Source organism: Dryobates pubescens, chromosome Z, assembly GCF_014839835.1.
Source record: "Dryobates pubescens isolate bDryPub1 chromosome Z, bDryPub1.pri, whole genome shotgun sequence".
Taxonomy (NCBI): Eukaryota; Metazoa; Chordata; class Aves; order Piciformes; family Picidae; genus Dryobates; species Dryobates pubescens.
In genome coordinates, this window is record NC_071657.1 from 89,975,527 (window position 1) to 89,990,571 (window position 15,045).

A 15,045-nucleotide genomic window follows, 5' to 3' on the forward strand; every position below is an offset into this window, starting at 1 on the left:
AGAAATTATTTATTTCATGCCAACTGAATTCTGTGCTTAGATATTTTAACACACGTTTCAAAAATATATCCAGTACAACAGTAATTTAGAACATTACAGAGAAAAATCTATAGTTCAGTGAATTTCAAAACAAGGTATTACGCACACATGCTTGTATCATAAGGCAAAAGATAAATCTATCCATAAGCATCACTCCTACATCCTGTTCTTGAAATACACTCAAGAATGAAGATCATTTGTTACTAAACCTATACTTACAAATTAATTCCCTTATCTTCCAGGTACCTCTATAGAAATATAGGGTATTTCTATAGAAAATAATTAATTTCTACAGCTATTATAATTCACAAGAATGTCAAATATAACAGCATTATCCCCAAGAAATAACTGAAGTTGCATATTATTATTGCCTGCCAATTACAACTAAAACACACACATACACACACACACATAAGCATGCTGAGGAATACATTCCAGTGAAGTTTAATAGAAACAAAGAATACACCTGATTGGGCTCATCATGTGACTGAACTAGAAAACACCAAATATAATGCAACGTAATTAATGACAGCAATTAATGTATTAGAAAGGGATCTAGCTCGAGATGCTTTTTTGGTAGCGATACTGGATTTCTGTTAATGTAATCAAATGCTATTGGGGTGTCTTAGCTGTAGACTAGACTACTTAGTGGCACAGTCAGTGCTACAGAAATGCCATGACAGAACACATACTGCTGCAGGGGTTTTTTTCAATAATGAAGGTGCATGTATTTGTCTGTAATGGATAAACCAAGTTTCATTAAGAAGTCTCATAAAAAGATTTCCTTCATAAAGTGATCTCTATTTGTTAATGCAAATGCCCCTCAGACTGCAAGTAATGACATCAATAGTAAAAATTAGAACAAAATACCGTATTTTCACATAACATTTACAGTATCCCAAGATACATTTAATAAAATAGAAATTCTCATAATTGCAGAAAATCAAAGTAATCACATTTTTAATAGTTCATATGTAAAAAACCATTGTTATGGTTATGTTTTTAAAATAGCAAGAATAAATACTCAAAAGACAGCAGCTTTATGCCATTCCCATTAATATAGTTAATTACTATTTTACAAGTGCTTCATTGCAAAATAAAGGCAGACTATATACCATGACTTTTCCAGTAGTGTAAATTACAGTAGTATAAAGTTAGTTGTTTCTTATTATGTTACTGTACCTAAATAATAAAATGGTTGCCAAAAGTGCCACTATCAGGAAGGACTAGGAATTGTGTATCCTTTACCTTCCCTCATAGAAAGACTCCCTAATTCTTTACTACTTCACTAAGAGCTCCACTGTTCTTAAGTGCAGAGGACTTCTTTATCAATACAGGTACCAGAATATGTGTATTTTTAATGGCTGAAAATACAGAACTACAAACCCTGTCAGAGGAGCAAGTCTGACTAGAGCTTTTTGCTATCCATTCTGTTTAAGAAACCCAGCACTGATGCAGTATTAAAGTAGCTACTATTTTCACTTCCACTTTTCAATGTTTATTACATGGATTCTTTTAACTTGTTCAGGTCTTGGATGTGAAGACATTTGAACACTAGTACTTAACTTGAGCGCTCTTTTTTGGTTTTGTTTTGTTTTCCAGTTTTGGGGCTTTTTCGTGCTCACAGCTGAAGAGGAAACTGCAGAAATGGTGAAATGGAAGTATACTCCAATTGCTCAGGAATTCAGAAAGTGAAATATTAAAGAAATACATCACTGACATTCTTTAGCTACCAGTAAATACAACTAAATCCTGAAAACCTAATATGCCAGCATTCAGTTCCCAAAAGCAGAATTTGCAAAGCAGTTATATTTTAAATCATCTAAGCGAGAGCATCAAATGTGATGCCAGAATGCCATTAGCCTACAGTAGCATCACTGCACAAAAAGGCCTATGCCAGGGAATGGTAAGCTTTTGCCTTTAAAATCACAATCAAATTTCCACTGAAAATTTTATTTGCAGTCATTCCACTGATTTCTGAGGGGGAAAAACAGGCCCCAAGAAGGTTTGATCCAACTCTCTTAAGTCAGAAGGGGCTAGGTAAGGATTCAGCATTCAGAACAACATTCCTTCTGCAGTTTTCCCATCAGCATCAAATTAGATCCCATTTAAAGAGTTAAACAGAAAACTTGAACCTTATTTCATCCCAAGATTTTTATGAATAAACATTTGGGCAATTAAAGAAGATACAAATTTTAAAACCAGCAGTATCAAGACTACAATCATTAATGTGGATGGATGTCCAGTAACATACTTGTAACCCCTTACGCATAAGGCTGAATTCTGGATAATATTTCTAGGTGGACCTAAAATAAATTAAATGGGTGCTGACATAGCAGTGCTAAAGAGCAATCTGAATTTTAAAAAAGTCTCATTTTGTCAACTGATACAGCCATAAAAGATTTTGATCAAGCTTTTATAATAGACAAAATATCCCCCATAAATTGCATCAGCTTGACTACACGTGTGCATGACTGTTGTTCAGTATATTCCCCTAAGAACAAAACTGACAATTACTTCGTCTGCCAATTTATTAGTAGATTATTTCTATACAAATGGAGCATTTTTTATCCTTCATAGTAACAATTCAGTGTTTTAAAACCGGAGATCAATATATTACAAATATCACTACTGTTAGAACACGATGTACTAACTCACAGGAGGTAGTTAAGATTTCCATTAACAAGTACATCATAAAACAAAGACTACTTTAAAAAAAAATTAGTAGAATGCCTCATTCATGAAAATGTAGTAACCAGAATAACTCATTCCTAGCTGCTTCAAAAGGTAACTGTTTTTTAATCATGGAAAAGAACTTATGACAGAAACATGGTCTCTTTCTGTTTTCAACATAACTTTGCAATAAGCAGATAAGAAAACTCCTAACTGGTAAAGACTTAAGACAAACTGCAATAAAATATTTTAAATTAATAAAATTTCCAAAGATATAATGAATTTGACCACATCTTTCACCTTATGATTACATTAGAAAATTCATTCTACTAACTACAGTTTAAAAAGATATCTACACCAATGTAATTAACATGAAGCTTTTTCCACACTTTCAATAATTGGCATTTTTGAATGGCATTCAGTGAATAAACATTACTCTTTTTGTAACAGCTTATTGCAAAATACAGGCACCTTAAAACCAGACACATAATGCAACCAGGGCAGTTGGGACATGGAAAGTGTTTACCATTACCTAGTCATGCTATGCATTTCCCTTCTTTTGAAGAAGTACTATGTGATTTGAAGCTCTGCCTGAGGTGTGTGCATGTTTCAGCATTTAACTCAATTTTCTCATTACATTTCTTTTACAGTTTTTAAAAATACTAATGTGCCAAGATTTCCAGCTGTCACAATTCTAAGAATTTTCAGCAGACAGTGTAGCTTTGATAAATGTATTCTTGCTATTGCACGTAGGCTCATATGACAGCAAAACTCTAGTCCGCATTCAATTCCAACTATTTACACAATGTTAAAATAATTTCACAGAACAGTAGAGGTTGGAAGGGACCTTTGAAGATCATCTAGTCCAACTCTCCTGCTAGAGCAGGATCACCTGGAGTAAATCACAAAAGAACACATCCAAGCAGGTTTCAATGACTCAAGACAGACTCCACAACCTATCTGAGCAGCCTTGTCCAGTGCTTTACCACTCTCAAAGTGAAGAATTTTTTTGTTATGGTTGTGTGGAACCTCCTGTGTTCTAGTTCGTGTCCATGAATGGACACACTAAGAAGTGTCTGACACTCACCCTTTAGACATTTATGAGCGTTAGTGAGATGCCCCGCTCAGTCTCTTCTCTGGGCTAAACAGACCCAGCTTTCTCAGCCTTTCCTTACAAGGTAGATGCTCCAGTCACCTATCATCTTCGTGGCTCTGCTGGACTTTCTTCAGCAGTTCCACGTCCTTCTTGAACTGGGGAGCCCAGAATTGGACACAGTATTCCAGATGAGGCCTCACCAGGGCAGAGCAGAGGTAGAGGAGAACCTCCCTTGACCTGCTGGCCACAATCTTCTTAATGCATCCCTAGATACCATTGGCCTCCTAGCCACAAAGTCACATTGTTACTTCATGGGTAACTCATTTTCCACCAGGACTCCCAGATCCTTTTCCTCTGAGCTGTTCTCCAGGTCAGCTCACAACCTGTGCTGATACATGGGGTTGTTCTTGCCCAGATGCAGGACTGTACACTTGCCACTGTTGAATTTCATGAGGTTCAGGTCATGATGAATAGGCAGCACAGCCTCCTGGTGTATCAGCTGCTTGCTCCTCCCAGTTTTGTATCATCAGCAAATTCGTTCTGTCCCTTCATTCAGGTCATAGACTCTTAGGTTGAGCAGGACACAACGAGCCACAGGTCTCTCACTAGACCCTGTCCTGCTAACCATGACCCTCTAAGCTCAGTCCTTCAGCCAGCTCCCAATCCACCTCAGTGTCCCATCATTGAATACACACTTCTTTAAGCCTGGGTGTGAGGATGCTGTGGTAGACACTGTAAAAAGCCTTGCTGAAGTCAAGGTAGACTGCATCCACTGCCCTCCTCTCACGCATCTATCCAGTCATGCCCTCATAGAAGGCTATCAGATTAGTCAGACATTGGTGAATCAATGCTGACTACTCCTGGTAACTCTTTCTTTATATGCTTGAGATGGTCCCAAGAACAAACTATTTCATCAGCTTTCCAGGATGGAGGTGAGGCTAACCAGCCTGTAGTTACCTGGGTCCTCCTTGCCCTTTTTGAAGGCTGGACTGACACTGGCTTTCCTGCAGTTCCCAGGTATCTCTCGTCTTCTCCAAGACCTTTCAAAGATGATGGAGAGTGGCCTACCAGTAACTTCTGTCAGTTGTCTCAGCCCTCCTTGGTGAATCCCATTGAGGCCCATGGATTTGTGGATGTCCAGTTTATTTAATTGACCTATAACCCAATTCTCTTCAACTGAGGCAAAGATTTCCTTTCTCCTGACCTTCTAGTGCCGTATTGCACGTTATTTCTCAATTTCTCAAGTAGTTCCTTGAAAAAGCCAAAGTTAGTCCTTCTAGAGTCCAGGTTTGTGACCCTGCTTGTTGCTTTGGGCCTACTGACCTTCATCTCATGTTCACTACAGTCAAGGATGGCCCCAAGCTTCACGTCCTCAACCGGTTCCTCCCTGTTTGTCAGTACAAAGTGCAGCACAAAGTCCTCTCCTTGTTGGCTTCTCCACCACCTGTGTCAAGAACTTACTGTCAATGCACAGTAGGAGCCTCCTGGGCTGTGCATTCCTGACTGTGTGACCTTTTCAGCAAATGTCAGGGTAATTAAGCCCCCCACAAGAAACAGGGACTGAGATTGTGATGCTTCTTTCAGTTGTCTGTAGAAGGCCTCACCTTCCTCATCCTGATAAGGTAGCTATTACCTGTATTCGCCTGACTCTTCTTACCCACAAACTCTCACTTTGCTCTTCATCTGTCCCTGCACACAGCTCAATATATTCCAGTTGCTCCCTCAAGTAGAGCAACCCCAATCCTTTGGCTTGTTGGCCTGCCTTTCCTAAAAATACATAGCCATTCATGACCACATTCCAGTCATGAGACCTACCCCACCATGCCTCCATAACGGCAATTAGATCACAGCCCTTCAACTGCACACAGACCTCTAATTCCTTGTTTATCCCCCATGCTGCATGCTTTGGTGCACAGGAATTTCAGTGAGGGAGTTGAGCATGCAGTTTTCAGCCTAGAGAGGTAGGTGGATTCTGGTTCCCATCATGTCAGGTAGCTGAGGAACTTTTGTTAGTGATCTGATTGGCCAGGCTTATTCCCCAGATGGATGCAATGGACTGAGCATTGCCATTTTGGCCCTCACACCTCCAAGTTCTACAGTTTAAAGCCTGTTTAAGTTGGTCAGCTTGTTGCCAAAGAGGTCCCCTTGCCTCTAATAGGAAGTGAGTAAATCCATCTAACAGGTTTTAGTCAGGAAAAAGAAAAAATTAAAAAAAAGCCCTTGTCATAAACTCCAAACCCTTCATGACAACACTAGTCACACAGCCAGAGATTTATATGCTTGGTACACCTATTTCTGGCTTTTCCCAAGACTCCAACTGGTAAAATGCAGGAGAAAATAACTTGGCCCCTGTATTTTTCACTTCCTGCTCCACAGCACTCAGGTTACAGGCTGTGGTGTCAATCACACCCATGTGAACAAGTAACAACAGACAGCAATCCCTGCTTTTAACAAGTTGGGGCACACGCTCAGCAATATCCCGAACCTTAGGTCCTGGAGGGCAGCAGGCTTCCTGTGACTCCCTGTCAGTCTGGTAGATGGGTGCCTCAGTTACCCACTATGAGCACATGTTGTTTCTTTTTGTGATGCCCACTACACGCTGCTGGTACAGTTACTCCTTGTGGACCTTGCTCAGGGGTGTCCATAGTTGTTAATGCTTCCTATCTGTTACTGGCTGCAATGTTGGAGGATGGAGACTGTTGGAAAGCCCTGGTTTTGTAGGTTACCAGAGTCCAAGGCGGCTCATTCTTGGTGGTGCTTGTTACCAGAACATGATTCTGAAACTGTCTATCTCAGGCTTGGCTCCTCTAATACTACACAGTCTTTTAACCATTTCCTGCAATTTGGCTGCATCACATAACACATCAACCTGTGTACACCTTGTGTACATCCTGTACATCCTGTATCTGGATAGAAGCATCAGACATCTCAGGGCTGTGTGGAAGCAGTTCTCATAGTGTGAAGGTGAGTGCCCATGATTCTAGCACAGACAGTGCTTTCCTGACCTTTGGACCTACAAGCATCTTTCAGCACCCTTCCTGCATACCCCGCTGCATGAACTGCAACACAAAGCCCTGTGCCACACTCCATCTGCCTGCTCTGGGCACTGCACTCCTGGGAGGAGTTTAAATTGCCCATGGTTGCTCCTGGCAATGCCTAAATTGTGCCAGTTGCTCTCCCAAGAGCTGTTGGGCTCCAGGAACTCCTGTTCACCTCAGCCTAACACTAAACTGCAGTAGTGGCTGTTGTCACCTTTTATTATGTAGATAACATAAAATGTGGGAAAAGACAAAAATATAGCCTTTCTTGACCAACAGACTTGGCTCCAGAAGTTTATGCCAACAAATTTCTAAGAATCATAAAACATCAGGTTGGAAGGGACCTCAAAGATTATTTCTTGGCAAAAGCATGGTCTAGACAAGCTGGCCCAGCACCCTGTCCATTGCAAGGGACTCCACCACTTCCCCAGGGTGGTTACTCCAATGGATGGTTTTCTCATTGTGAAAAATTTGCCTTGTGTCTAACCAAAATCTCCCCAGGAGTAATTTGTATCCATTGCCCCTTTTCTGTTCTATGTAACTCCTTGTAAAGTGAGAGTCTCTATCTTCTTTGTAGCCATCTTCACAATCCTGGAATGTATATTTTATGATTTTATGAAGACCAGCTTGCCATTCAGTGTTGCTGCTTATACAGGGTCTGATTCAAAGACCACTAAAGCAAAAAGAATCCTTAATTTAATTTAGTAGAAAAATTATAGAAAGTGTTTACTATAGTAATTGATATAACTGCACTTTGGATGCATTAAAATGCTCTCACAGCATGTGTTGAAATACAAAAAAAATCCTCTTCCTAAACCTTAGAATGTTACAGTTCAACTTGAGCCCTAGGTACATTTATGAAGTTTACTCTCTAATAATAGTTTTCTTCTTTTGGTCATGACACAATAGCCCACACTGATGCACAACAAAATCTACAATAGAAGAAGCATATTCTTGTTGTAAGTAGTATCATAGTATCAGTCAGGGTTGGAAGGGACCACAAGGATCATCTAGTTCCAACCCCCCTGCCATGGGCAGGGACACCCCACACTAGATCAGTAAAGTTACCATACATTTCTAAAATAGTCGTTTCCTTCATATTTTTAACAAAAATTGTAATTTCTGATTCGGTGATCTATCATAATTACAGTATTTTTCCAGTAATGAGCAGGGAAGAGATTTTCACTGAATTTTCCTTAGCTTTGAGGAGTTTAGACATCATCAAATACTTGGCTTCGAGACATTGACAGGTATCTTCCACCAGGCTGGTACCTGCAGAATCAATTTTAAATATGAAAAAGTATCACAGAAAATAGAAAAATGAAGACCTAAGAAATCATGTAGGTCTCATTGCACTCCTATTCCTTAGCTCTCAGTGAATTACAGGATCTGTTTCCATGAGAATTTGCTAGGCAGTCATTAAATTAAATCTTATCTGTCCAAGAAAAACAGTGATTTAAGTACTGAGAGTCTTAAGAACTTTGTTTCCTGATGCAGTGGGAAGAACTCAGATGTGTTTGCTGAACAGAACTGCTGGGTCATTTATTAAAACAAAACAAAACAAAACAAAAAACCCAGATCCAAACTAAACCTGACTAAACAGCATACAAAAGTCTTTGGGTAATTAAGAGAACATTTCACTGGGTATTCCCAGGAGAAATATAGTAACACAAATATTGAAAACAAATGACTACGCACTTAGCGGGGGGGGTGGGGGAAATCACAACTTGTAGGTCAAATGCATTTTAAAAGCATAATAAATGCACAAATAAGTTCTACTGCAAGCACAATGTACTACTTCTCCACAGTACTTACTAAAACAGACACAAAACCATAACCTAGCGTCCCTAGTACTCACTGTTCTAGAATGCTTTAACAACTGCAGGAGCTAATTTGTTGTTTTTGTTTAACAGTTGTATTTTGTTTGGTTGGTTGGTTGGGTTTTGTTTGTTTTAAAATCAATGTTACACAAGCTATTTTTTTAAGTGTACTGAAATTATTCTTCATTTATTACCTCTATGAAACAAAATGCAGGTTGTTAAAGGTCAGCTCTGCAGCTCCAGATTTTCTTTTTAAAGAAAAGGTTCAGAATGTTCCACTCTGAAAAGTCCATCCATTTAAGTGCCAGAGGACTGCAGATACCATTACCTTGAAATATATTTGCTCCAAAAGAATTATATATCCATATTCCTGTTTTAGTATTTTGTGTTATCCCTTTCACATTGTAAAGAAGTCAACAGCTGACAAAATTCCTACCCTAGCTCCTCTTTAAACTCTAGTGCTTAAAAAGAACCAACTTTTGCAATGTGGTGACAGTAGATTAGACAAGTTAGTTGCTGATACCAGCTAATGTCACTGAACCAATCTGTAAAACCTGGCAGTGTCATTTAACAGCATTCATTTCTTGTTTCTGTACAGGCATTCGTTTTTTGTCATTACAGATAAATCAACTACAATAATTTATGTGTTTTTATTGGATTGAGTATGCTAGTTTTAGCTGAAAAATAATGTGAGTGGTAACCTTCTATGGGGAATTTAAAATAATTTGTAATTAAGTGGTCCTGTGTCATAACTACCTAGATTGAAAAAGCATAATAAAAATATATTCCTTGTTTCTTAAATATGAGCAGAACTAAGCCAGTTGTATAAAATACTCTGTTTCATCTACACAATCACAGAATTCTCTATTACAGAGCTACACTGTGGAGTCTAGGACTTTTTGTTCAATAAGTTCAGAACTAATTTACTCCAGCACTTCCAAGATCTGATCTGGGTGTATTCTTGCAACTACTAATCCTGGTATACTCAAGTGGGGCTTTTTTTGCAGCCCTTTATGATTGCTTTAATTAGGGAAATTGAGTGAGCTTTCTAAATTCTTGTAGGAAATTAGAGAAAACAGGTATATATATGCAGGTCATTCTCCATCTTTCTGCTTTGCATGCAGTATTTGTCAGATTATACCAAACACACAAAATTACACTCAAACCAAATCTTACTTCAGCATTTCTGAAAAACTGGTTTGAACCCAATTGAAACCTGAAGGTTTCTCAGTTTGAATGCCATGGGGTATGTGGAAGAAAGGAAAAGAGCTAATTCTCTTTATAAAAATATTTTTAAACCATCCGATACAGTCACATAGGTCAAAAGACATTAGCATATTTTAATTGTAAATAACACAGAACGTTCCTCACCTTCCTGAGTCCAGTTCAAGAGGGTCATCACTAATTGCGTCGGCGTTAAAATCCAAAGGTTCTGCATCCTGGAGGAGTTCTATTCTATCTCTTTCAGTCCTACCATTTGATCGGGTATACTTTGACAGTGCTGAAGAGGGAAAAGGAAGGAAAGATACTCATTTGTGCTGAACATCCTGCAGCATGTAGAGACATCAAACTTAAAACCCCAGAATAACAACTTGCTACTTACTACCTCACCCAAAAGGCAAGTGCAACAGTTAAGATTAGATTCAGTATTTAACCAAATTTAGGTATATGCTCAAAACTGTAGCATTTCATTCTAGTAACTCCACAGCAATGCAACTAGAACTTCTTTTTTTAAGGGAGCTCTCCCTTAAAAGAATCAAAGAAAACAAGTTACATGTAAACTTTACTTTCAAACAAATCAATCAGCATACAACATTTGACTGTGATTAAGCTATCTGGGGTTTTGTTGTCTTGGTTGTGAGTTTTTTTTTGGTTGGTTGGGGGTTTTTTTGTGTTTTGTTGGGTTTGTTTGTTTATGTTTGGGTTTTTATTTGGTGTGACTTGTTTTTAAAGAGGCAAATATAATGAATTAATGAAGTAATAGCTGTTTTGCAGCTCTCTCTGCCACCCTCACTATGCCAGTATCTACAGCTTGTTTTGATGTTGGAATACTACATATTCACATGGTTAACACAAATTTAATACAATTTCATCCAGTCTACCACTGAAAATCTGAGTTTCCAAATTTGTGAAGAAGAGGGGGAAATCTACCAAAGTTGTCTTGAGAGCATGTTAGAATAGAATAGAACAGAATAGAATTAACCAGGTTGGAAAAGCCCTTTGAGATCATCAAGTCCAACCCAACACCATCTAATTAACTAAACCATGGCACCAAGTGTCTCATCCAGTCTCTTCTTAAACACCTCCAATGATGGTGACTCCACCACCTGCTGGGGCAGCCCATTCAAATGGCAAATCACTCTTTCTGTGAAGAATGTCTTTCTAACATCCAGCCTAAACCTCCCCTGGTGCAGCTTGAGACTGTGTCCTCTTGTTCTGGTGCTGGTTGCCTGGGAGACCAACCTCCTCCTGGCTACAACCTCCCTTCAGGTAGTTGTAGACAGCAATAAGGTCTCCTCTGAACCTCCTCTTCTCCAGGCTAAGCAACCCCAGCTCCCTCAGCCTCTCCTCATAGGGCTTGTGCTCAAGGCCTCTCCCCAGCCTTGTTGCCCTTCTCTGGACACGTTCAAGTGTCTCAATTTCCTTCTTAAACTGAGGGGCCCAGAACTGGACACAGGACTCAAGGTGTGGCCTAACCAATGCTGAGTACAGGGGCACAATAACCTCCCTGCTCCTGCTGGCCACACGGTTCCTGATCCAGGACAGGATGCCATTGGCCTTCTTGGCTACGTGGGCACACTGCTGGCTCATTTTCAGCCTACTATCAACCAGTACCCCCAGGTCCCTTTCTGCCTGACTGCTCCCCACCTACTCTGACCCCAGCCTGTAGCACTGCATGGGGTTGTTGTGGCCAATGTGTAGAACCCAGCACTTAGATGTGTTAAATCTCATACTGTTGGATTCTGCCCATCTGTCCAGCCTGTCAAGGTCCCTCTGCAGAGCTCTCTTACCCTCGAACAGATCAACACCTGCCCTCAACCTTGGTGTCATCTGCAAATTTACTGATGATGGACTCAATGCCCTCATCCAGATCATCAATAAAGATATTAAAGAGGATGGGGCCCAGCACTGATCCCTGGGGGACACCACTAGTGCCTGGCTGCCAGCTGGATGTGGCACCATTCATCACCACTCTCTGGGCTCAGCCCTCCAGCCAGTTCTTAACCCAGCACAGAGTGCTGCTGTCCAAGCCATGGGCTGACAGCTTGGCCAGGAGTTTGCTGTAGGGGTTCAAAGAGTCCATCCACCTCTCCTTTTATCATTCTTTTCAGTTTCACTTCTTGCCAGCTTATGAGAGCACATCAAATAAATAAAAAGCATTTACAGTGTGCCAAATACTTTTCTGAAAGTTTAGAGCATCCACAAAATAGGTTTTGATAACAGACATTATTAATTAAGCATATAAGTTCTCATGTGATATGTTACTGGTTTAAAGTTTGGTGGCCATCTGATTATTCCAGTCTTAGAGATGTGATTCACAAGCAGAAGAGACAGATTTAAAAGTTCCAAGGCATATCTTAAATAAAGTCTTTGTTGACAACTTCTACTCTAGTAGAAATCTTTGTATGTCCCATAAGACCAAGTAATGAAGACTAGCCAGCATCTCCAACTAGTTAAAGTGTTAAAGATACCAACACTGTTTTCAGGTATCTTGAATGGTAAAAATGGCACAGCACATAATCTAAGACAAAAAAACTATTTGAAACTACTCACACAGCCAGTTTTCTACAGACCAGACATTGAAAACAAAACAACTATGTCCCAATTCCACAAAACTTACGCCTATTGGTATTGGTCTCTGAGAAGCTGGATTCTTTTTGGTCTGTGTGGACAACTCTGTTCCTAGTGGAATCATCTCTATTTCCATATCGTTCCTTCCATTCCTGGAAGAAAACAAAACAAAACACAAAAAAGGACCAAACACACAAGAGAAAAAAAAAAAAAAAAAGAAAAAAAAAAGGAAAAATTAGCCTATAAGGCATCAAGAAATATTCCAGATCCACAATTTAAAGTCAGTCAACCACATCAGAGTATGCAAGTAATAATTTGAAAAGGTTCCTGTTTGGTATCTTCATAAAGGAAAGTAATTTTTTTTTGTATGTTGGGTAGTTGGGGTGGGGTTTTTTTGTTCATTTTTTTGTCTGTGTTTTGCCTTTGTTTAGTTTTGTTTTAAATTCAAGATATACCCCTTCACTGAATGTCACCATAACTGTTCTTTAGAAAACAACAACTTGCAAAACACAAGCTACCTATTAAATCTGCACTCATTGTTCTCTGAACTGCTCTGAGTTGTGGTGAAAATGTTGGTATTTTTTGATTTCTACTTCCATCTAGTGGTAGAATGGAAAATTAATCAGATGCAGACAGCACACAAAGCCCCCACATTTGGACTGGCCATGTTTACTAGACTTGTCATTCTGTTCCATTCCATTTTGTTTCATATGTAAATAATTTAGCACAAAGTACAATGAAATATTAATGAATATCTCATGCTTTTGGTAGAGACAACTTAATGTTTCAATTTAATCTTTTCAAACAGTCCTAATAACTTTAGTACATTTCAAATTCACATCTAGATCCCAGACAGTCCCTTGAACTGGTATGCCCCACGTTACTATGCTAATCTGCCTTATGTTATAGTTCTAAGGTACTGAAGGATGAAACATTTAACCCTGATTCAGTAAAAGTCATCACTCTCAACAGCCCTGAAGTTTTAAGAACAGATGTGCTACAGTATAAAATGCAAACTCAAGAAACAAGTAACATCTGAAATGAAGTTTGTTGTTGCACAAAAATTACTGCTTAATGCAAGATGATTTCAGTGTATACTAAATACATCATTCCTTTGGTACTATTTTGTTTTGTACAGTAAGTTCAAGTTCTAAACTCATGTGATGGGGCAAGAGTATCAGAAGTCTATGCAATACTTGCTGCCATCTAAAATTAAAAGTATCGCTGCACTTGAAAAGTCAAGAGATTTCCATCCCAGTATTATCAGAGGAGGATAGAGGATAGAAAGGACCTTAGAGATCATGTACTCCAACCTCCAGCCCATGGCAGGGAGGTTGGAGTAGATGTGGAGCAGGAGTGTTTCAGCTAGACACTGCTGCTCAAGGCCTCACCCATCCTGGCCTTGAACAGTCCCAGGGAGAAGGCAACCACAACCTCCATGGACAGCTTATTCCAGAGTCCCACCATCCTCGTACTGAAGAGCTTCTTCCCAAGATCCAAGCTAAACCTACTCTCCCTCTGCTTAAAACCATTCCCTCTTGTCCTATTGCTATTATCTTGACTTTCTGTAGGCAATTTTTTTCCTTCTTTTATTCAGTCTTGCATGCATTTTTCATTTCATTGTGACTTCCCAGACTAAATTTCAAATGTTACGAATTAATGAAAAACTAAAGGTATAGTGGACTGAAGCTCCCTTAAATGAGGCTGCTTATTTTTTATTTGAATTGATTACCTTCATAAATTTTTCTATTTAGTATACACTCAATGTATGATTAGAATCAAATACTGTTTGTTACTCAGTGGTAACAGTATTTGTTTTGTCTTAACTGTAATTCCTTGCTGTGAGGAGACTGGGAATCAAAAAATCACCTATGCCAATAGAGCAGAGGAGTTTCCATTTCAGTGAATATGATGACAATGCAAATGAAGTTATTTCAAGCACAGTAGTATCAACATAAAGAGATTGATAATAAGCCACTTTAGATCATTCTATATCCTAGAAATCAGGACCCTTTTTAATGCTTAGAATACATAGAATACATAGAATACATAGAATAAACCAGGTTGGAAGAGACCTTCAAGATCATCGCGTCCAACCCATCAACCAATCCAACACCGCCCAAGCAACTAACCCACAGCACCAAGTACCCCGTCAAGTCTTCTCCTAAAAACCTCCAGTGATGGCGACTCCACCACCTCCCCAGGCAGCCCATTCCAATGGGCAATCACTCTTTCTGTATAGAACTTTTTTCTAACATCCAGCCTGAATCTCCCCTGGCGCAGCCTGAGACTGTGTCCTCTTGTTCTGGTACTGCTTGCCTGGGAGAAGAGACCAACATCCGTCTGTCTACAACCTCCCTTCAGGTAGTTGTAGAGAGTAATAAGGTCACCCCTGAGTCTCCTCTTCTCCAGGCTAAGCAACCCCAGCTCCCTCAGCCTCTCCTCGTAGGGCTTATGTTCCAAACCCCTCACCAACTTTGTTGCTCTTCTCTGGACTCGTTCCAGCAAGTCAACATCCTTCCTAAACTGAGGGGCCCAGAACTGGACACAGTACTCGAGGTGCGGCCTAACCAGTGCAGTGTACAGG

The 15,045-nt window shown here is 39.6% G+C and overlaps 1 protein-coding gene across 2 annotated transcripts in view; it reads right to left on the reverse strand.

Annotated features, from left to right (window-relative positions):
* Nucleotides 1-7,991: 7,991 nt before the first annotated feature.
* LMBRD2 (LMBR1 domain containing 2) overlaps nucleotides 7,992-15,045 on the reverse strand; it is a 34,011-nt gene continuing 26,957 nt past the window's right edge. The window contains exons 15-17 of one of the 2 annotated variants that reach the window (XM_009903729.2): nucleotides 12,508-12,610; nucleotides 10,038-10,167; nucleotides 7,992-8,118 (exon numbers count right to left, since the gene is read on the reverse strand). In XM_009903729.2, coding sequence (XP_009902031.1) covers nucleotides 8,058-8,118; nucleotides 10,038-10,167; nucleotides 12,508-12,610 — 294 coding nt within the window. In that variant the 3' untranslated portion in view covers nucleotides 7,992-8,057. Of the gene's footprint in view, nucleotides 8,119-10,037; nucleotides 10,168-12,507; nucleotides 12,611-15,045 lie in introns of those variants that run through there. The other variant, XR_008463102.1, reaches the window with a different exon arrangement.